Source organism: Pristis pectinata, chromosome 12 (genome assembly GCF_009764475.1).
Source record: "Pristis pectinata isolate sPriPec2 chromosome 12, sPriPec2.1.pri, whole genome shotgun sequence".
In the NCBI taxonomy this organism is placed as follows: Eukaryota; Metazoa; Chordata; class Chondrichthyes; order Rhinopristiformes; family Pristidae; genus Pristis; species Pristis pectinata.
In genome coordinates, this window is record NC_067416.1 from 14,062,490 (window position 1) to 14,087,099 (window position 24,610).

Here is a 24,610-nt window from a genome sequence, read left to right on the forward strand (position 1 = left end):
CCAGCATGGTCAGACCACAGCCATGAGGTTTGAAGCATATTGAGCCAGTGAGATGGGTCCTCTTTATTCAGAGCAGGTGAGTACAGGTATGGGGATGAGCAGGCCAACAAGAGCTGGCCCAATATACTCAGAGAAACACAAAGCAAATCACAATCCAAACTGTATGCCCACATTTATTTCCATTTGGTCACATTATAAGAACAAAAAATATGTTTTAAGAACTTTAGCAAGGCATAACAGTTTGCAGAATATCTTCATTGGCGCCTCCAGATCCACAAAATTTAAAGCTGAAAAATAAAACATTATCTTTGAATAAATAAGTGAATCTTACATACATGAAACATCTGCGTTCCTACATTTCATCAACTTCACTGAAGATGTACTATGAGATAGGATTAGTCTTCTTAGATGTATTCTTTGATATCATTCATAATAGTGACTCAAACAGTAAATAAACATGTACCTTTTTATGAGGAGTCTGAATTAATTATATTGCTCTAGTGAGAGTAAAGCAATTTATTTGGAAGCCATATACTTAGATGAATGTTGAGTTCAACAATTTTAAATTACTGAACAGAGATCATAAATGTACATAGGATCTCTTTGAGTGTTGGTAATGATTCCCTGGATGGAAAGTCTCTAAAGCACATTTGCGAAAACCCATTTATACATTTATGTACTGATCGGATTCCTTATGTAGTTTTAGGAGCTGATTTTAACCAACAGCGGGATTCAGGTGAAATGAAACAAGCAACAAAATCATCCTGAACCTGTCAGCAGAACCTTCCTGCACTTCATCTGTCTTTGCTTGCTCAACTGCCTGCCTGAAACAGTCAAGAAACAGGGGATGAAGGCAGTATTTGTGGAGGATGGGGGTTCAGCAGCCAGCATTGAAGTTCTGGTTTTATGGACAGTCTCGCTTCCAGGAAGGCACAGATTGACAGGGTAGGGGAGGCCTGGTAATGCTGAGTGGTGAAATTGGACTTATCCCTGGTGTTGATTGCATTCAAGCTTTGAAGTTATGTAAGTTCATGACAAAGGATAATACTGCACTTCTGCACGTGGAGGCTGATCACTGGCCAGTGGTATTGTGAATAATACAGAGGAAGCAAGCACTCAGGAATCACTCAAAACAATTAAGTACTCTGATGGAAAGGTTCAAAGGAGGGATGAGTTAAGTTGTCTCCTATATCTGAATGAATTACCGCTGCAATTCCATGTTCAACATTAATCCCCAATGTTTCAGCTTAAATCCGGCACTTTAAAACGTTAGTACTTTTGAACATTACTTCATTCAAGGTATTGGATTTGGCAACACAGGTTTTTAAGATCAGCTGAGTGTTCAAAAGCCTGTTACCTTCAATATATTGCAATGTTTTCAGTTTATTTTCAGGAAAAGTATAAATGGAAGTTTGTCTTACATGCCAGAAAGACTGGGCAATGTATCAAGTCTTTTACACAAGTTAATATTCAGCAATGCAGCTCACCAGCATATTTAATCATATTAGCAGAGTGCTTTGGGATTTCCATTTTCCAATATAATGATTATTCACATAATGGTGAATTGGGAAGATGTCCAAACTTACTAGCAGAGAACCTTGTTTTAACAGCATTGCTACATCCAACATACAGCATATCCACGCTGGATGTACATTGTGCACAATACATTCAAAATGTCCAAACCAATATTAATAAATCATACATATTCAATAAATTAATAAATGTTTACTTACGTTTTCTGATCATATATTCTTAATACAGTTATAGTTTCTGCTCCAACGTCTGGCCCAAACACATTTGGTACCTTATTATTCCAGAGAAATTTGACTTTCGTAATCTCCCCCACGTCCTTCTCTACATCAATGTCAGCTATGAATGTTTTTCCATTCTCCAACAGAGCTCTGCAAAGCAAAGTACATCGGTCAGTGTCAAAGTTGAACCAAATTAATGTGCACTGATACTTTTCCTATACTGCAATTCCATGGTTTCTGACAACAAACCACTAACTAAAATACTGCAGCATTCACTAAATTTACTGGAGTAGAATTGTGGCAGATTCTCTAATCTACTTGGTGCTTTGACAGTTTCTCTAGGATTTTGGCTGATCTGTTGAAGTTATGGCAGGAGATTGGAAGAGCTACAACAAAAACTCCAGTCACGTAAACTTGGTAATTCATAAAGTGGAATCAAAAAGCAAATGAAATGGAAACTGCTGGGTTGTTGTGAAAAAAACAACTAGATCACTAATGCCCTTCAGTGAAGAGAATTTCCCAATCTCCTCCTGTCTGATCCGGATATTCTACTCTTTGTGGTTGATCCTCATTGCCTCTCAAGTGCCCTGGCAAGTAACACAATTGCAAAAAACATTAACATCTAGGGATGCAAAATAAATATGCCCTTGTCAACACAGTCCACATCATAAGATTTAAATTTTAAATTTTGATGATATAAATATCAGACATTAACTCACTTTGCAATTTGATATTGTCGAGTGTTTCCATTGGGACCATATAAAGCCACATTGAAGAATCCTCTGATATTCCGTGTACAGGTAATTTTAACCGAAACTCTATATCTCCAGCCTGTGGTGCAAGATCAAATTCAGAGGTTTTACTGCAGTCATCTTCCAGTGAATAAATATATTTAAAAGCAATCTGAAAAATTTTAAGATATACATACGTGAAAAAGATGGAGCATCGCCAGTGTCCAGATAAAAATTGGGCTCTGAAGTAGCATTTCCAAGAGGAAAGGTATCAGCATAGTGACCCATTAATGGGCAGCCTTCTGGCAGGCACTTGAAGCAATTCCCCTTAGGAAAGAAAACACATCATGAAGGATTCTTCACTGGCAGCTGCCTTCCTTTATTTTACATTTATAATCAGTCCACAAAACCACAAGAGAGCTTAACCTAATATTAATAAAACAATCTAAAACAAACAATCCATTTAACCTTGATCAGTTGAGCTGATCAGAGAGCCCTGATGCATCATTCAAAGGGAAATTGGGAGCTTGAAATCTCAGGGGAGTGCAGGACACAGCAAGCCACCAAAATACTGAAATATTGCCTTCAAAGCACCAAGAAAAGGCAGCTCAGAGTGGAAAAAGCATATTCAGAGTATTAAAAACAACACAATCACATAACTGAAATGTCAAGACCAGTTCTAATATTATGACTTCATTGTCCCCACTTGCCCCGTATTGCACTAAATTGGTAGTGAAGAATTGGCAAACAATAATAGTATATGAAACAAAATTGGGCTAGAAATTTATCCTCTTTGGATGCACTAAACTCGGGGTGTAATAACATATGTGTGTTCAATATGATAATTCAAAACTATAATTCCAAGAAAACTCATCTCCAAACTCCCAGACCTCAACACCTCCTTTTGCAACTGGATCCTTGACTTCCTGGTCAACAGACCGCAATCAGTAAGAATAGGCAGCAACACCTCCGCCACGATTATCCTCAACACCAGTGCCCCACAAAGCTGCATCCTCAGCCTGCTACTCTACTCCCAATATACTCACAAGGGTGACCAGATTCTGCTTTAACTCCATCTACATGTTTGCAGATGACACCACCTTAGTGGGCTGAATCTCAAAATAACACTGAGTCAGAGTACAGGAAGGAGATAGAGAGCTTAATGACATGGTGTCATGACAAAAACCTTTCTCTCAATGTCAGCAAAACAAAAGAGCTGGTCATTGACTTCAGGAAGGGGGGCTGTGTACATGCTCCTGTCTACATCAATGGTGCTGAGGCTGAGAGGGTTGAGACCATCATGTTCCTAGGAGTGAACATCACCAATAGCCTGTCCTGGCCCGACCACATTGACGCTACGGCCAATAAAGTTCACCAGTGCCTCTATTTCCTCAGGGGGCTAAAGAAATTTGGCATATCCCCATCGACCCTTACCAAATTTTATTGATGCACCATAGAAAGCATCCTATCTGGATGCATCACAGTTTAGTATTGCAACTGCTCTGCCTGTGACTGCAAGAAACTGCAGAGAGTCTTGGACACAGCTCAGCACATCAGGGAAACCAACCTCCCCTCCATGGACTCTGTCTACACTCTTCACTGCCTCGGTAAAGCAGCCAACATAATCAAAGACCCCACCCATCCCGGACATTCTCTCTTCTCCCCCTTGCCATCGGGCAGAAGATACAAAAGCCTGAAAGCACGTACCACCAGGCTCAAGAGCAGCTTCTATCCTGTTGTTATAAAACTATTGTACTGTCCTCTAGTATGATAAGATGGACTCTTGATCTCACAATCTACCTTGTTATGACCTTGCACCTTATTGTCTGCCTGCACTGCACTTCCTCTGTAGCTGTTACACTGTATTTTGCATTCTGTTATTGTTTTCCCTTTTACTACCTTAATATGCTGTTGTAATGAAATGATCTCTATGGATAGCATGCAAAACAAAGTTTTTCACTGAACCTCAGTGCATGTGACAAAAATCAACCAATTTACCAAAAATTTACATCTGAAATTTAACACCAGTGACTTCAATGTTACATCATATTTTTGTGCATATAATTTCAACTAGTGTATTCATGTGTATTCATGTCATTTAAGAGATGGCTAGTTACTGGCATTATCATAAGCAAAATGCCATCTATTTACCTATGGAGAGAAACTCTTCATCCTTTGGAAATGATAGTTAATATAAAATCCCTGATAGAAGGCTTCTCATGGAAAAAAGAATAGCTTTTGACTTTGCATTGGAATGGTGAAATACTGTATGCTATATCTTAGCATAACTTGGTTGCTAATATTTCTTTTAAATACAGAAACTTAATATAACTGCCGTGATATTGCAGACCCAGGCTCTGAAATTCCACAGGGACAATTTACATTGATTCACGCCTCTCAAAGGGTATTGTCCAGAGTTGACGTAACCATGATTTGTGGGTTTAGAAGATTAATGTGTTGTTAGATCCTGTGCAACATAAGTTGTGAAATTAGCAGGGCAGCTTAGGAAAAGCAAAGACTGACTGAGTATGCGGCAGCCTAGATAGGCAGTAGGAAGTCATAAACCTTTTTCCTGGTTGACTTCACTTTCAGATATATGCTGTCAAAGGCTCAAAAGTGAATCTCACACAAGTGAAGGATGATGCAACCAAAAAACGGGCATGGTTTTACAAGGAAGTGTGGAGAAGAGGTCATGACTTCAAAGACTGGCCTACTAATTTAGAACTTAAGGCAGCTGAATGTAGAGAGGTCACAAAAGCCATAAAAGCCTGTTTTGGGTAGCTTGTGGAGGGATATAACAGTTGCATCAGGCTCTGCCCCTCTCATCATTAGGACTACAGGGCAGACCTCAGGCAAGATAATGACATCCAGTCTTCCATTCACTTCCAAAGACAAACAAATCTACAATTAAAGCTCATTGTATATGCTAATACACCCATTTAATATGAAAGCATGGTGTCAACCAACTTCTAAGCCAATGTCCAGGCAATGCACCTAATGACTAAACTGCCATTGAAAAATGGACCTATATTGGTATTGGTTTATTATTGTCACTTGTACCGTGGTACAGTGAAAAACTTGTCTTGCATACTGTTCATACAGATCAATTCATTACACAGTGCGTTGAGGTAATACAGGGTAAAAACAATAACACAATACAGAGTAAAGTGTCATAGCTGAAGAGGAAGTGCAGTGTAGGTAGACAAGAAGGTGAAAGGTCATAACAAGGTAGATTGTGAGGTCAAGAGTCCATCTCATTGTATAAGGGAACTGTTCAATAGTCTTATCACAGTGGGATAGAAGCTGTCCTTGAGCCTGGTGGTATGTGCCCTCAAGCTCCTGTATCTTCTGCCTGATGGGAGAGGGGAGAAGAGAGAATGGTCCGGGTGGGTGGGGTCTTTGATTATGTTGGCTGCTTCACCAAGGCAGCGAGAGTTATAGACAGAGTCCATGGAAGGGAGGATGGCTTCCGTGATGCACTGGGCTGTGTCCACAACTCTCTGCAGTTTACACACTAAAGCAAATGTAATGGTCCAGAGCCATTAAGTAACATTGCAGTGATATAAAAGAAAAGATGTTAAAATGGAAGTGCACCCAAAATTATCATTGAAAGTAGGTGGAAGTTTGATGTAAAAGCACAACCTTGTGGAAAGATGTAGACCCTCTTCCAAATCCAGTGGAAGTTCACAGTCTTCCTAGGACAAGCAGCTTGTGGATGTGTCTGCAAGGAACATCAATGCTGCCCGCTCCAGTTAAGGCCCAGAAACTTGGGGCAGCTCTCTGCCACCGCATTGGGGAAGTCAAAATCCTCATAGGAAAGGTAAGTATAAAAATTCTCTCCTCTTCACTCTCTAGCAACACTAGAGGAGGCCTTTAATGGTTCTGTTCTGGGAATAATTAGAATTTCCTGGAAGCATCTCCTGGAACCCTTTGGAAATCTGCTTCCAGTAGGTGAAGGTTCCATAGGGACTATTAGGTGACAGGAAGATCTGGGAATATCCAAAGATACTTCTCTCACTTCCTGCCTCCCACCACAATTTCCTGAACTCTCCCCCATGAAGAAACATTCTGGCAGACGATTGCTAGCATGCTTGCACCTCCCTACAGCAGCACCAACTCTCCCTCTCCGCCTCCCTTCTCATCCCAGCAGGTACATCAAACGTTTGGCAAGGCCCCAGGTATAATTACCAACTTGCTGGCTCTGGTTGCACAGCAGTCTCAAAAGGTCATAAATGAAATGTGATTCATGGGGGAGAGGAAAGGTTTCAGAAGTGGGGAAGAATTACCGTTTGCTTTGTCTGGCAAAATCATAAATACTTTCCATTCAAATGTATTTACAAGAGTGCAGCAGCTGGCTCCTTGAACAATTAATCATTTTAGAATCTAATATGGTTTCTTGACTAAAGAGAAAGCCAATACATTGAGTGTGCCAAAGATCTTAGTAGATGATACCAATTGTAGAGAGCTTTCTTAATTCAAAGTTACTTAATTCAAATTACCTATTTTCATTGCTTACATTAGTTAGTTCAAACTAATGAATAATTGAAATCAGGGTATCATTCATTTTAAAAAAAATAATAATTGTTATAAAGCTCTGTTTTATGTAACCGTCTTCAGATTTCTGCAGAAATTAAGAAATGACTGAATAGTGTTTAAAGTTTGTTAAGATTTGATTATAAAGACAAGGGGTAGAAATTTACCATTGCCACTTGTGCTGAATGAGTGCTATGGTACTAAATGTCCACTGTACTCAGACCACAGTGCTCATATGGAGTAAATCGGTCCATCTCTCCATCTATGGCAGCTCTCAGAACAATCCTATCAAGCCCATACTTCCACTTAATTTCCAGCAATCTATTCTCTCTCACATACCCAACTCTCCCCATTTCTCCTACCATCCTCCTACACTGGAGGTAATTTCAATTAACCTGCCAACAAACATGTCTGCGGGATGTGGGAGGAAACTGGAGCACCACGGACAGTTACTTCGAAAACATGCAAATTCCACACAGACAGTGCAGGTCATTGGAGCTGTGAGGTAGGAGCACCAACCGCTGTGCCATTGTAACCGCTGTGCCTTGGTGCATATGGTAATAATAAACCAATACCAATATCAATGGTATTGGTATTGGTTTATTATTGCCACATGCACCGAGATACAGTGAAAAGCTTTTGTTTGCGTGCATCCAGACAGATCATGCCACACATAATTACATCAAAGTAGTAAAAAGAAACCAGAATGCAGAATATTAAGTAGATTTAAGAGAACATTGTTAGTAATTCTTACAGTCTTAGAACTAAGATTTAAAAGAGTATTATAACGTGTAATGAATGTATCTGCTGAAGCCAGCTTGCAAAGAGTCACTATCCTCTGGCACCACCTTGGACCACTTCTACTTCAAGTCATGCAACTATAAGACTCTTTACAGATTAACACGCTTGCAGAAACAGAAATAAGTAACTTACTGCTTTAAAATCATCATAGGTGGTGCATGGAATTCCTATGAAACCATCTTTGGTTGTAATGCTCTCTGTGTAATATTTATATGACCGTAAATGGTTACACGCTGCAAAGTCACGAGTGCCTTTAAAAGAACCAGCAAACATTTGTACAATTTATTCCAAGGAAATACGTTAATAAACCAAAAGTTCTTATTAACTAAAGGGTGATTACAAATACAAGTAATAATGGTGGTCTGAAGCATGCACTGTGTAAGAAAATATTTGTACCTTCCCAAATGCCATTGATATCAATTATTGTTGAAATTATATTTTTGTCACATCCTGGCATTAATTCTCCACCATTTGGATAGAAGTCAAGATGTCCAACAGGTTCAAGCAGTCCAAAACCTATCACATTAAATCATTTGCAATTAGAAAGCACCAAATAACAGTTATAGCTTAATTACTCCATGATAGTCTGTAGAAAATCTTACCAATATAAGGAATCAGTGGAGCACCATTAGTGTGGATGACATCAACAAACAAAGCATCTGAACGATCCAGTCTAACTTCAATAGGTGTATTCTTAAAAAAGGGCTTGGCTGGATCGAGACCTATAGTAAAAAAACAAATTTGGTGAAAGCAAGTTTTTCACGGTAATTTTCTGTGGACAATCTGCTTATTTTTATGTTCAAAAATATTACATGGAGAATGCACTTGTTTTTACATTTCAAAACCAGATGTTCATTGCACACATATTCTTCTAAGGATAAGCAATTTTAAAATGGCAAGAAAAATTCCTGAGCAGAAAACATTGAGTATAGCTCAGATTGATAGGATAAACATCTCTGTCTGCTTATGGTCTCAAGCAATTCATATGTCCACAGCTCCACACTGCCCAGATTGGCTATTAGTACTGAGCATTATGCAATTAAAAACAAAATGCTGAAAATGCTCGGTAGATCACGCAACATGTTTCAGATCAGTCAACTTTCATCACAGACTCTGATTTAGATAGCAGTGCCTCGAAATTTATCCCCTCATTCTACTCTCCTCTTAAATTTATTTCCATTGGCTTCAATGGAAATAAAATTCAGCAACAGCAGAATTTTGATTCAGTCTGTGAAATGTGCATCTTTTATAAGTTTTTGCATCCAGTGTTAGTGTGTGCTTCCAACATGAGGACCATTCCCATGGCTGTTGTCATCAGAGCCTTCATCTCCTTGTCAGAATGCCAACTAGTGCCAATTTATGGATAACTTTACGAAGTGCAGACTGGAACCTAGATCAACACATTACAAATTTACTTTACACAGAATCCTTAAAATTGGCAGATGCGAAACACTTTGATTCTCATCTGGATCCAAATCAAACTCTAAAACCCACTGTAGAATGCCTCAATCCTAAACTTTGCATCATTGAATTCTCCAGGCTTTTAAAGTGTTGTTTTACATTTTTGCTATCCTTTCCACAAACTGCTTTGGCTAATTATCTGTCTGCTGTTACACATGCATCAACAGACAAAATGAGTGTGACAGCCCTCATCTACTGTTCACGAACAACAAAACACTACATTATTTTGTTTCTTCACTGTCGATGGAACTCCTTGGGGAAAACATTTCAGCTTCAGGTAAGGAAACAGGCACTTAAAATATAGAAAAAAACCCTCAGATTTCACGTTAAGTATTTTTAATAAGTAGCTATTGGCTGCTGGGGTGTTTACCTGTGATTCTTCCAATCCCCGGCAAGCGTCTCCCAGCTTCTCCAGCAACATGGCTGCCAAGACTGTGGCCAATAATGTGAGTCACGGAACGAGAGTAGTTAAAATTTTTCTATTCACACAAAAATGCAGAGATTTTAATGTGACAATTCTATCTGTTTTGGAATGAAATGTATTGTAATTCTTCAGTAAATTCAAAATTACCTCTAATACTTCAATTAGATACGCAATTTCTGCACCAACAACCCGGACGTTGTTAACAGCTTGATCGTATAAAGTTCTTGAACCACGTACCCAGTCAACACAAATGCAATTCACATCTTCCACTTCAAACATTGCCTTAGAAATAGATCAACAATAATAAATGCAACTTGACCTGAAAACACATATGAAGATAATATGACCAAGGGGGCCTTACTTCAGTTTTGTGTGGCACTCTATTGTGTACAGGGCCCTAGGCTAGACTTGAACAAGAAATGGACACCAAAGTCTCCTCTTTGATCTGCTGTAATTGTGGAAAGTGAATATCATGGAGAAAGTGAGTTGAGAAGCAGATAATGTGGAGAAAAGTAGGGTGAGGAAAGCAGTGCTGAGTGAGGCTGCAGAGGATTACCAGAGGGAAAATCGCTGGCAGGTTGCGGGATAAAGGTTCCACTGGGGAATCAGTTGGAGGGGAAGGCTTGGTCATGGAGACATTCAGAGTCTGTTGGGAGTCCTGTTGGGCAGGTGAAATTGAGGAGACAATTAGGACAAGTCTGGGGACACAATCAGGTTGGGGTGTTACAAAGCTGATCATAATGGGGGTCAGAAAAGGAATATGCCTCTCAAGGATATGATCTGGGAGATGTTCGTCAGTTGGAGGTGTTAAATGGGAGGACAATGGACAGGTGTAGTTAAGGAGATGATCATGATAGGGTGGTTGGGAAACATTTGGAAATGTCAGAGAGAGGATCAAAGGAGGTACAGAACACTGGAAGGAGAAAAGACAAAGGGAAACTGAAGTTGCTAGTGTTACAAAGCAGGGGTTGAGGAGGAAAAGATCTCAGCAAGAAACAAATGTGTGGCTTGTAGATGTAGAGAAATAAAGGACTGCAGATGCTGGAATCTAGAAGAAAAACACAATGATGCTGGAGGAACTCAGCAGGCCAGGAAGCATCCGTGGAGAAAACTCTCCACGGACTCTGCCTGGCTTGTAGATGTGATAGGTATTGAGGATTTTTAAGAAGATTGACCAAGGGCTGATGATCAGAAGAGGAGAAAATACCAGCATAGGAATAAGACCTACATTCATCACATCAAACATTCATTTTCTCCAGTCCACTGTAGTTGTAGGGTATGCCATATACAAACTGCACTGCAGTTAATTGTCCAGACTACTCCAGCCACACCTACCATGGTCCCTACCACTATGTAGAAATGAGTAGCAGGCAGGGGAACACCATCAGCTGCACGTCCCCTTCCAGTCATACACCATCCTGACTTGAAAATATATATCGTTGTTCTTTGGGTCTCAGTCATGGAACTCCCTGCCCATTGACACTGCAGAAGTACCTTCACTAAAAGGACTATAGCAGTTCAAGAAGGTGACTCACTGCAACCTTCTTGAGGGCAATTAGAGATGGGCATTAAATGCTGGTCTTGCCAGCATTGCTTGCATCCTGAAAAATAAACATATTTACTAAGAAGCTGATTATAATTCATTTTGACAATAACTGTAAAAATAATATTAACGTAAATAAATCCCGTATGTTGTATTGGTTCCATTTTGTATTTGTACCTTGCACATATCAGTCAGCCATGATTCCTCTCCCTTGTCTATATACCCATGAACCACAAAACGAGTTTTTTTGGTTAGGTCAAAGTTAGAGCTTTCGATTGTTGAAGGATCTTCTGCAGAAATTTTCTGTGGAGAAAGTAAACAATGGTGAAATTATACTTTTATATATCATTACTAAAGCAACAATGTTGTCTTTGCAGAAATTCTTATAATATAGCCCTCAAATTCTTAAATGTATGTTACAATGATGCATGGCCATACTACATGCTATCATTCACATTTTAGGTTTGTTTATGTTATTACATATTTAAAAGCTGTAAGGTAAAAATGAAATAAAACTTTCAATGAGTAGATGGAACTGCTTCATGTGAGATCAAAGTTAATTGAAATGCTAGTTGCAATGAACATTTTTTGGGGGGTAGGAGTTACATAATGGAGGTTATGTCCAACTCTTGTTGCTTGACGTTCTCTATAAAATGTCATTGCCATTTTAAATTAAAGATCAGGATTACTTGCATGAATATAAATTATTTCTGAGTGACAATTCAATTTCTTTGTCAAAGCCAGCTCGGAGTTTCTGCCCATCCAATTTAGATCCAAATGTTCCACTTGGCTGATGTCAACCTTGCTGTGAGTCAGATTTTGCATGTTTGTCCTACTTGAGGATTTAAGAAGGTGGTATAACATCAATACTTTGAAGGGTCTGCATTGTCTGAGATGCAGTTCAAGAACCAGATGGATTGGTAAGGTGGGGTTAAGGATGGAGATGTTGGAGGCTCTGTTTTAAGGTGGGGTTTTCTTCAGATCCTGCTGAATTCAACAGCAGCACTGAATAGCACTTTTGTCTCAATTAGCCAGCTGGTTTGTTGTCGGGTGGGGAGACCTTTCACAACAGGCGGCATTGGGAGGTTTGAGGGCTGGAAGATGATGAACAAGACCAGAAGGGTCAGTAATTTAGAACTCTTGGGGAGGATGAGGGGAAGGCTACAATGGACTTGAGGGGGAATTCCAAATGGTCTTTGCTGTGGGGGTGGGGGGAAGGAATCATTAGAGCCTTTTTAGGAAAATTAGAAGAAGCTCACGCTTTTCACTTCCCAGTGGGTTTCCTGAGAAAGCAGGCCAGGAAAGGTTCATTTTAAAATAGTTGTGAATGTGAAGGTTCACTGCCCATTATAATATTTAAATGAACAACCTCACCTGCCCCCTCCCCCCCCCCCCTTCTGCAATCAGATTAGATGCTCGCACCCCCAGGGATGTAAGAGGACAAGTGGGGTCAGGGTGCAGACCACCATGCACTCTCCCCCTCACCCCAGTTCACCAACCCAAACAAAGGTCTTTCAGTGAGACAGTAACCAAGGTCTTACCTGTTCCTCCAAATTGACATGAAAGATCCATTATTTTCCATTAGTTCTCCTCAAGCCCTCATACCCTGGCACAGGTTTATATTTCACCAATACCGCTCACATCTCATTATGTGGTCATTAACTTTACCACTATTTGGGCATGAACCCGTTTGCTTCTGAGTGCAAAATGGTTTTAAAACAAAACAATTCAATGACTCCGTAATGTCCTGAGCATGTAAAATGTGCTTTATAAATGTAAGCTATTTCTTATTCTTGACAAGCAATGAGGCTTTGAAGTTTGATAAAGACCCTGTGAGTGTTGGATGGAAAATACATGTCAATGTGAGGTTTGCGCATTCTCCCTGTGACAATGTGGGTTTCCTCTTAGTACTCCGGTTTCCTCCCACATCACGAAGACGTGTGGATTGTTAGGTTAATTAACCACTGTAAGTTGCCCCACTGCGTAAGTGAGTAGTAGAATCTGGGGGAAGTTGATGAGAATGTGGGGAGGGTACAATGTGATTAGTGTAAACTTTGTGTAAGTGGGTGCTTGATTGTTGGCACAGACTCAGTGGGCCCACTCAGTTTATGTGCTTTATGATTCAATGAGAAGGACCATTCAGGGTGGTATTAAGAATCTCAAGTCCATGCATCAGGAGCACACAAAGCCTGCGTAAGCAGTGGAAGGACTAAACCATCTCACAACTTCCCGCTGCCTCAGGAAAGCAAGCCAACAAAATCAAGGACCCCTCCCAGCCCGGTCATTTTCTCTTCTTCCCTCTCCTGTCGGGCAGAAGATACAAAACCTTGAAAGCACGTACCACCAGGCTCAAGGACACCTGTCCTTCTGATATCAGACTCTTGAATGGATCTCTCATACACTAAAAGCTGAACTCTTGAATCTCCCAATCTACCTCGTCATGGCCCTTGCACTTTATTTGTTTATCTGCACTGCACTCTCTCTGTAGTTGCAACACTATATTCTGCATTCTGTTTTCTTTCCCTGTGTACTTAGGTATGGTATGATCTGTTTGGAAAGCTCGCAAAAAAAAGCTTTTCACTGTATCTCGGTATATGTGACTATAATAAACCAATACCAATCTGCTCTCTCATCAGTCACCTCCTGCCCCATCTGTGAAGAGTCTGCAGTCCCCACATTGGCCACATCAGAAGCCACAAAACTGGAATGGAAACAAGTTATCCTTGAACCTGAGGGACTACAGAAGGAAAAGAATAAGCTACCACACCCAGCCAGTATATTCTTTAATTCTCTCCCCTTCCCCATTCTCTATCCTTCCTTTACATCAGCTTTCTCTTTCATTCTTTTCTACCCTAATTAAGTTCCAGTTTATCATTCAGTCTTCCAAGTCACATGGGGGGCAAAACTTCAACATTTTATAACCTTTCAGAAACTGATGCATCTGCTACGTAGTTCCTGAATTTTCTGTTTTTTTTCCTTTCAAAACGTCAAATTGCCATTTAATTCCTTTCTTTATCATGATGATACGATAACTAATTTTAAGTTGTTAAAGATAACAATAACTTTAACAGTACCTGATAAGTTTCCGTATTCCTTCTTGTCCAAAGCAAAAAACGTATATTAATATGCTCTGGAGACCAGGGTAGTCTTTTAATTGGTCTTTCCTTTGTTCCACCCCATGGAACATCATCAGTAAAGCAGCCTAAATTCCTGAAGCAGATCTCGTCAGCTGTAAAGAGGAGTTATTTTATAAGCAAATTTCACAAACTAGGATATAAAAAGGGCAACTTTTGTTCTGCGCTCATTTAGGTCAGTCAGTGTAAATTAGTTAGTAGAAAGTGAACTGAATTGATGAAGGAAATCTGTCAAAATTAAAACAAAATAAATAATGTTTTGATGATAATACACAAAAAGTGCTGGAGGAACTCAGCCGGTCAGGCAGCATCCATGGAGGGAAATAAACAGTTGATGTTTCGGGCTGAGACCCTTCATCAGGACTGGAAAGGAAGAGGGCAGAAGCCAGAATAAGAAAGTAGGGGGATGGGGAAGAGCACATGCAGGCAGGGGATAGGTGAGTCCAGGTGAGGGGGGAAGGTAGTGGGTTGGGGGGGGGGAAAGAAGATGTAATAAGCTGAGAGGTGATAGGTAGAAGAGGCCAAGGGCTGAAGAAGAAGGAATCCGATCGGAGAGGGCAGTGGACCATGGAATAAAGGATGGGGGAGAGAAGGCGAGGAGATGGGCAGGTCATCAAGGTGGGGGAAGGGAGCCATAGGAATAAGGGAAGACAAAGGAGTTGGGGGGGGGGAAGAAGAAGAAGGGGTGGGGTTACTGGAAGTTACAGAAATTGATGTTGAGGCCATCAGGTTAGAGACTCCCAAGGCGGAATATGAGGTGTTGTTCCTCCAACCTGCACCTGGCCTCAACGTGGCAGTAGAGGAGGCCATGTACGGACATGTCAGTATGGGAATGGGATGTGGAATTGAAGTGGGTGGCCATCGGGAGGTCCTGGCTGTTGCGATGGACTGAGCGAAGGTGCTCAATGAAGTACTCACCCAATCTGCATCGGGTCTCACCAATGTACAGGAGGCTGCACAGGGAGCACCAGACGCAATAAATGACACCCTCAGACTCACAGGTGAAGCTGCCTCACCTGGAAGGATTGTCTGGGACCGTGAATGGTGGTGAGGGAGGAGGTGTAGGGACAGGTGTAGCATTTGGTGTGATTGCAGGCATAATTGCCAGGGGGGTTATCGGTGGGGAGGGACGAGTGGACAAAGGACTTGTGAAGAGAGCGGTCCCTTCGGAAAGCAGAGATAGGGGGTGAGGGGAAGATGTGCCGGTGGTAGGATCCTGTTGGAGGTGGTGGAAGTTGCGGAGAATGATGTTTTGGATACGGAAGCTCATGAGGTGGTAGGTGACGACAAGAGGAACCCTGTCTCTGTTATGTCAGTGTGGGGAGGGGGTGAGGGCAGACGTGCGGGAAGTGGAGGAGATACGGGTAAGGGCAGCATTGATGGTGATGGAAGGGAAACCCCGGTTACTGAAGGAGGAGGACATCTCGGATGTCCTAGAATGGAAAGCCTCATCATGGGAACAGATGTGGTGGAGGCGGAGGAACTGGGAGAAGGGGATGGCGTCCTCATAAGTGACAGATTGGGAAGAGGTGTAGTCAAGGTAACTGTGAGAGTCAGTGGGTGTGTAGAAGTGTTTTGATGAATAGTTTTCAATTAAGTATCTTTTTTCCCTCTATTTGTCAGGTCTCAGAGATGGCACTTTTGTTTCAGTGGTAGAAAGTTATGGATTCAAAAATTTAATCACATAATGAAGATTTCAGGCTGAGACATTAAATTGTATGCCCAGCTACCTGAGCATAATAAATTTGAGGAACAGCAGTAAGGTTCTACTAGTTGGGTCTGGCTGATATTTCTCCTTCAACTTATACCAAATTTTTGACTCAGTAACTCTATGACTCAGATCATGTTACTTGGTCATTCACATCTCTACTGTTTGTGGGGCCTTTTCATGCACAGAATAAGTGTTCTTTCTGTCTAAATTGTCACAGAAACTGCATCACAACAATATTTTGAAGATAGGAATTGTGCTGTGTTAATCCAGGTTCTATTCGTTCTTGTCAGACACTGACCAACAAACTGAACTTTCAACATGTGATATTTTTATGCCATCTACTTGATCACCTGGCCTGATCCACTCTCTGACTTTCACTCCTTCCCCACATCAAAGTTAATCAACTCCTTCTAACTTTGATTAGATTAAGTTACTTGGCAGTAGGAGTGTTGTGACCTCATAAATAATCCACACAACTCCATGCCTTATGACATGAATATGACCACGCAGAAGTTTTTTTGTTGTATATTGTATCTACACAACTTCCTTGCACTTGATTACTCTGCTCATTTGCTGACTTTTGCAAAATGTGACAAATACATCAAAAGCCAATATGTAAAACTGAAATGCACAAATAAACTTGGAGGATCAAGCAGCAGAGAGAATATATGAAGAAATCACAGCAATTTTTGGAGTAGAAATGCAAGAAACAAGGTGCTGTTTTCTTGCTGTACACAAAATTGATAACAGTAAGATCAGCAACACTTCTATTGGGAACATTGTCAGCCATCTCTGTTCTGTTCTTACCTTGCACTGCATTACCCAAAGTAACTGCTACGATTATAAACCACAGCATCTGCAAGGAAATTTACAAGGAAACATTAGCAACATTATCTTGAGTGGAAGTAATATATTGAATCTTACTTCACTTACATTAGCAGATGTCTCAGTTTGACAACAGCAACCAGTTGCAGGCTCTATATAACATGCATACATATATATATACCAGGCTCTTGTTTGCTCTGTAACTATTTTTACGCATGTGAAACAGGCAGATGACAAATTAATTCTTGGAGAAACTTCAACCAATGCCAAACAGCTTTATGAGTTCAATATTTTGATGATACTGTTTCATTTCAAAATGCTTATCTGCGAAATAATAAAGTGATTTACACAGGTGCAGTCTGTCTGATATTGCTTTAACTATAATAAAAACTATCAAGCTGCAAAAATAGTAAATATGTATATCTCTAATGTGCAAGCATTATTAATTTATAATATCTGCTTCCACAAGAATTGGACTTGATGGAAAAACACCATATAAAAAGAAAAACTTCTATTTCTGTGGCACCTCACAGTTTCTTTGAAAAGATCCCAAAGTGCTTTCCAGCCAATTACACGTTTTCTTTAAACCATTGTCTCTGTTGTAATGTCAGACACATGCAGCAAATTTTCACACAGTAAGCTCCCACAAACAGGAATGACCAGTTAATCTCCCACGAATAGCAGTGACCAGATAACCTGTTTTAAAAACATTGATTGAGTCAGTGATAACTCAATGTTAGGCCTCATTAACCTATCGTTATCACATTACTTTGCTGTGTGTGAATTGTCTTCAATAGATTCTCGCATTGCAAAAAGGCAGGGGTCCGACGGGAAATCCGTGATCTGATGAACAGATGGTCGGTGGAAAGAGTGCAAGAGGTCCAGCAACTCATTGGTAATCAGTGATAACAACCTGTACTTTGTTGAAATATTGTCATGCGATCTTTGTCAACCACCTCAAACATCAGACCTTGGTTTAATAACCCATCTGAAGGACAGCATCTCAGCCAATGAAGCATTCTCTCAGTACTCACCGGAGGGTCAATTTAGATTTTTATGCTTGGATTCATCAAAGTGGGACAGCTTTCTGATCTTACCCAAACTTCAACCAATGAGCTAGAACATTTTATCTCTTCAATACTACATAGTAATAAGTTACATTAATGGAGTGCTAAAGAACTTCACAGACATTGGTGAAACAAAATGGGCACTGAGTTAGGGAAGGGAGAGACTAGGAGGACAGATTAAAGATGTGATTAATGAAACAGGTTCTGCTACCAATGGGAGATGAAGTGAAGGACAGATATACAGGAGAGTAGGGTATGATGAACTGAAAAGAATTGTGGTACATTATAGGAGAAGGGTGGGGCAAGAACATAAAAGGGTTTAAAACGAAGATGTAGGATTCAAACTTAGTATAGGAGAATGTGGAAAATTGTCAAAGTATATTCTGTTCATAAAAAATGGGAGACATGCAATTTGGCCAATTACACCTGATCAGTTTACTGTCAATCATTAGCAAGATGATGGAAGGTGTCATCAGCAGTGATATCAAGTGACATTTCGTCACTAATAACCTGCTCATCATTGTGCAGTATGGCTTTTTCTGGAACCACTCAGCTCCACAACTCAGCAAAGTCTTTGTCCAAATATGGACCAAACAGCTGAATTGCTGTGGCAGAGAGCTGGGCGATCTTTCTGTATTAACTTCAATCAGAACTTTTACCTTGAATTTTTTTTCCTTTTTAAAGATCATCATGATTATGGAGTCCCTGAGGGCTCAATGCAGGTCCTTCTCTTCCCTGATCTGTGAGATGTGAATTTGTGACTCAAATTCCTCTCCAAGTTTTAGAATTTTGGCAGCATTGCTGCCTGCTGCCAAGCTCTTGTTGTTTTTCCAGTCAGTCTTCTCAACACCATGATAGTCAGGTGTGGTGGCAAGGTTGGACCAACTAATTTGCTGTGGAACAGAGTCAAGGGCACTCACTTCAAGGACAGACAAACAGTTGAAAAGTGCTTGGAAGTGTTCCTTCCAGCAGTGACTGACTGCCTCTCTGTCCTTGATAACTTCGCTCTGTTCTTGGCTCTTAGCAGGGTGGACTCTCGGGAGCTTGGGCTATTGGCGGGCTTGATAGCACCAAACAATGGACATATGTCATGATTACCAGCGAGTAGCTGGACCTCTTGCACTCTTTCCACTGACCATCTGTTCATCAGATCACGGATTTCCCGTCGGACCCCTGCCTTTTTGTAATGTGAGAATCTCTTGAAGACAATTCACACACAGCAAAGCAATGTGATAACGATAGGTTAATGAGGCCTAACATACATAGCCAGATTTACATGATTACTGCAAGCAGTCAGTGCTAACTATGTTATTCACTGGCTTATTGCCTTAGCAGGACACCCAATTAGGTGAGCAGCAAGCAACCCCCAAGGCTGTAATTGGCATTCGTGCAAACCCAGCTTGCTGCAATTATGTCTGTGTTCAACAAGGTTCGCAGTATCATGCAGCAGTCCGGCGCTCTGTCCTCTGACTGGTTAATACGATAGACAACAGTTAAAAATGTTTCAGGTCCGAACCCTTCATCAGAACTGGAAAAGTGAGAAGACAACTGTATTTTAAATTGTAGAGAGGGAGGATGGAGGATGGGGAAAACAGAGGGAATGTGTGTGATGGGGCGGATCAGGAGTGGTCCAGGGTAATAATTATTTCTAAAAGTGGCAGTTAACAAACACAGAAACAGGCCCCCTCAGCCACATTGTTCTCCCGAACTAATTAAATTAGTAATCAAACGCCTAACTAAACTCATCCCTTCTGCCTACACAATGTCCATATCCCTCCATTTCCTGCATATTCATGTGTCTAAGAGCCTCTTGAATGCCTCTATCATATTTGCCTCCACCACCACCCCTGGCAGTGCATTCCAGGCACTCACCACTCTCTGTGTAAAAGACTTGTCCCGCACATCTCCTCTGAACTTACTCCCTCCAAGTTAAAGACAGAAAGGAAAAATAAGTCAAAGGCGTGGCTATGGGAACTCACTTGGGCTCAAGCTACACTTGCCTCTTTGGTGGATATGTGGAATAGTCAGTGTTTCAGTTCTACCCAGAGACTATCCCATGATGTTGATGTCCATAGAACAATGTGGAAAATTGCTCAGGTATGTCCTGTTCACAAAAAAGAAAAATCCAGTCCAGCTAATTACCACACACTGTCTCAGTTATCAGCACAATGATGGAAAGTGTCACTGACGTGTTAAGCAGCACTTACTCACCACTAACCAGCTCACCAATGCCCAGTTTGGGTTTCACCAGATCTGCTTGGATTTGGTCCAATCATGGACCAAAGAGCTGAATGCCACATCTGAGGTGAGAGTGATTGCCCTTGAGATAAATATAGCATTTAGCATCCAGAAGCCTTGGTGAAACTGAAATCAATGGATATTAATGGTAAGAGTCATACCTCACACAAAAAATGTTGTGGTTGTTGGTCATCTCAATCCCAGGACAATACGGCTGGCAATCCTCAGGCAATGTCTTAGGCCCAGTCATTTTTAGTTGTTTCATCAATGGCCTTCCTTCCACTGCAAGATCAGAAGTACGGATGTTCATGGACAATTGTGCAATGTTCAATCCCACTCACAACTCCTCAGCAAATGAAGCAGCCCATGCCAGCATGCAACAAGACCTGGATAGCGTTCAGGAATGGGCTGATAAATACCAAGGAGCACTCACACGACAAAAGTGGCATCTCCAATGACCACCTCCAATAAGAGAGTCTAACCACCTACTGTTGACATTCAACAGCATTACCGTCACTGAATTCTTCACCATCAATATCACGGAGACACCATTGACTAGAAATTGAACTGCACCAGCCACATAAACATCACGGCTACAAGAGCAGGTCACATCCTGTGGTGTGACATCCTGTGATGAGTGACTTTCCTCCTGCCACCAGGCCTTTCCACCATCCACAAAGCGCAAGTCAGGAACATGACGGAATACTCTCTGCTTGCCTGGGTGAGTTGCAACACCAACAATTCTCAAGAAGTTCACTACCACCCAGGCACAACAGCCCCACTTGACTGGCACCCCCATCAACAACTTTTACAATTCATTCCCATGACGACTGCTGCATAATGGCTGCATTGTGTGTGTCACCCACAAACTCGTTGCCGTTACCTACCCAGGCCACACTGAAAACATCTTCCAAATCCATGAACACTATCACCAAGAAGGACAAGGGCAGCAGGGCATGGGAACACCACCAACCTCTAAGTTACACCCTATCCTGACTTGGAAATATGTTGCCAGCCCTTTATTGTCACTGGGTCTAAATCCTGGCTCTCTCTCCCCAGCAACACCAATGGAGTACCTTCACCAGGAGTCAGTGTTAGCTTATAACCACATTCTCAAAAGATAACTAACCTAAAGAAAATTGGTCACCATATTTTTATAGATTTATAGAGGCTGTGCAGTGACGTTGCCAATGGAGCCATGGCCTCACAGCTCCAGTGATCTTGTTTCAATCCTGACCTCCAGTGGCGTCTGTGCAGAATTTGCATGTTCTTCCGGTGACCACGTGAGTCTCCTCCAGATGTTCTGGTTTCTTACCATATCCTTAAGGTAGATGGATGGATTGGTTAATTGGCCACAGTAAATTGCCACTAGTGCGGACAGGAGTGGTAAAGCTGGGAGTGAGCTGATGGGAATGTTGGGGGGTGGGGGGATAAAATGGGATTAGTGCAGGATTAGTATAAAGAGGTGTTTATGGTCAGCATGGACTTTGTGGCCATAAGGACCTGCTTCCATGCTGCATGGCTCTATTACTCCATATTGGATCTCATATGGCTCCCAACACATCCAATTAGTAGGAGATATGAAATCAAATTTTGACATCAATCTGTTGAAGAAATGGAGATAGTATAGGAGAATTCCCCTGATATTCAATATCATGGCCTGAGGTCTTTTGCACAGGAATGAGAGAGTGGAAGGGGACATGGTTCTGTAAAAGACAGTACCTCTGGCAGTCCATCACACCCTCAGTACTGCACTGGCAGCAACAATAAAACAAGAGTTAAACAACATGCTAAACTTCTCAACCAACTGACAGCAGAAACTAGTGGTAATCAGGATAATGAAATGGTAGTTTTTTTTCAGCTTAATTTGGGTCTGAAATATGTGAACCAGTTTTGAAGTGACTATGTGCATCAGGGAACAATCAGGCAGTATGAGTGCTGTCTCTCTGTATGAATCTGTTTCTAGCCCTAAATATATTTGTGTTAAGGCCTTTTGGTTCTTGATATGACCTGCCCAAGGTAGCAGGAACAGCTCACTTAATAAGGAAAGTGGGAAGTCTGGTTTATTCTTCCATAATGGCCAGGAAATCCAGGCAGAGCAATAAAGAATGATTTACATTTATGTAGCAACACTCAAGTCCCTTTCAGGAAATCTCACAGTACTTTAGAACCAAAGTATCTTTAAAATACTGTCACTGCAGTCAATTTGAGCAAGCTTGCACAGAGAGTAACATTATAATGACTAGATCATCTACTTCAATAATGTTGATTGAGGGATTGTAATGTTGATCGATTTGCCTGGACATAATGGGGAAGGGAGGAATGAAGGACCAACTTTGAGGAAAGGCTGCAGATCTTTTTACATGGGGTCGCAAGGAGCATTTTGCTCTCTGTACCACAGAAAAGTATATTTTTTTTACTTTCAATTATGAGCAGCCATGTGGTGCTTTTAAGGGAGGTTGGTTAGGTCACTCTACTGCTAAGCACCAGCAGGAGAAACTTTTATGCCATGTGCTGTGCCATTTGGTATGTCCAACGTGTAGCAGGATCCTATTGACTTCTGATTTGCAATAGCTAATTATGCTCCTGCCTTTCTGCCAGGAACCTAAACCACCTTTTCCACAGTCCCACAGTGTTGGGAGTTCAGTCAGGTGTATAGTTGGCTGAAGGATAGAATTTCCAATGAGTCTGGAATCATTATAGCATGTTTATTTACACTGATAACTCTTTCAAAACATTATTAATGAAGGCAAAGGGCAATCTGGATAGAGCTGCTCCTTTTGAGGAAGATGCACTGGAAGTGGTTATGCAGAAAATTTAATAAGGAAGAGATGTTTAGGTTGGAAGCTCACCCACCAATGAAAGCAGAAGAGGTAGGGCAGAGAGGAAATAAAATATCAGTCCATGTGAACTACACAAAACTGATGATCCCCTTATCAACATAACCTTAAATAGGGAGCAAACTGCAACCATGTATCAATGGCAAAAAGAAACACAGACCTTTAATGGAATCCAACTACAGCAGCTAAGGAAACTAACTTACTAATGGGCCAATTTCCATTTTCACTAATATAGCCATTCCATTTTCTTGCTGCTGAGTGAGTCTCAATTTCATACCACTGTCTAATTAAGACAACTAATGATGAGCCCAAGGTAAGCAGCCAAACCTCCTTTAGTGCCACAGCCTCCAGAGAGAGATAGTAAGTGTTAAGTTGGTGCTGCAAGGAAGCTTTAATTAATCCTTTCTTTTGCCTAAACTTCTTATGTACAGGGAATAGCATGCAACTAAGGGAAACTTTAGTTCTGGATACCAGCTTTTCTTCCAAATATTAAAAATTGGCAACTTTGAGTTTTGAATTTGGCATTTTAGGAAACTGTTAGAGAACAATTGAGAAATTCTGACCAAAGAAAAGAGCAATGTTTCTGAAGATTACCTTGGTGATGAACTTATAGGAATCTGCCGTTCTCCCCATGTCTGCGTGGGTTTCCTCCGGGTGCTTCGGTTTCCTCCCACATTTCAAAGACGTACAGGCTAGGAAGTTGTGGGCATGCTATGTTGGCGCTGGAAGCGTGGTGATACTTGAGGGCTGCCCCCAGAACACTAGGCAAAAAGATATATTTCACTGTGTGTTTCGACGTACATGTGACTAAGAAAGATATCTTATCTTTTCCGGGCAGATAGTAGCAACATCTCACAACAATGTATTAACAATATCCACCACCCAATGTTGCATGAAGGAATTAACTGAGGATCTCGAAGCAAAGAAAGTAAATTTCATTTCCTTCTCGGTTGCTGGAGAGAAGCAGGCAGAGCGAGCACAGGTGCTTGTTAATTTTGCAGGGTCCCTACTATCACATGGTGTCATCGAGTAATACAGCACAGAAACAGGTCCTCTGGCCCAACTGGTCCATGCTGACTACAGCATCCTCCCTGCCACACCCAGTTGTCTGCATTCAGCCTATAACCCTCCAAGTCCCTCCCCTCCATGTACCTATCCGAATGCCTCTTAAATGTTGAAGTTGTACCCACCTCGACCACTTCCCCTGGCGGCTCTTTCCAGGTACTCACCACCTACTGTGTAAAGAAGTTACCTCTCAGGTCTCTTTTAAATCTCTCCCCTCTTCTCTTGTATCTGTGTCCTCTAGTTACGGACTCCACAACCTTGGAGAAAAGACCATCACCATCCACCTTATCCATACCCCTCAAGACTTTATAAACTTCTATGAGGTCACTCCTCATTCTCCTATGCTCCAAGGAATAAAGATTCACTGTGGCCAACCTCTCCCTATAACTCAAGCCCTAGTCCAGGTAGCATTCTTGTAAATCTCTTCTGCACCATCTCCAGCTTGACAATGTCTTTCCTATAAACAGGGTGACTAAAACTGTACAC

At 41.2% G+C, this 24,610-nt stretch overlaps 1 protein-coding gene across 1 annotated transcript; it reads right to left on the reverse strand.

Annotated features, from left to right (window-relative positions):
• Positions 1-223: 223 nt before the first annotated feature.
• Positions 224-23,692, reverse strand: LOC127576902 (pancreatic lipase-related protein 2-like). Its single transcript, XM_052027724.1, has 13 exons — positions 23,654-23,692; positions 16,897-16,945; positions 14,319-14,473; positions 11,422-11,547; positions 9,849-9,983; positions 9,648-9,756; positions 8,419-8,538; positions 8,213-8,332; positions 7,949-8,067; positions 2,680-2,809; positions 2,471-2,582; positions 1,734-1,901; positions 224-287 (listed from the first exon to the last, which is right to left on the reverse strand). Exons 1-13 carry the CDS (start codon positions 23,690-23,692, stop codon positions 224-226), a joined length of 1,446 nt encoding a protein of 481 aa, XP_051883684.1.
• Positions 23,693-24,610: the final 918 nt, after the last annotated feature.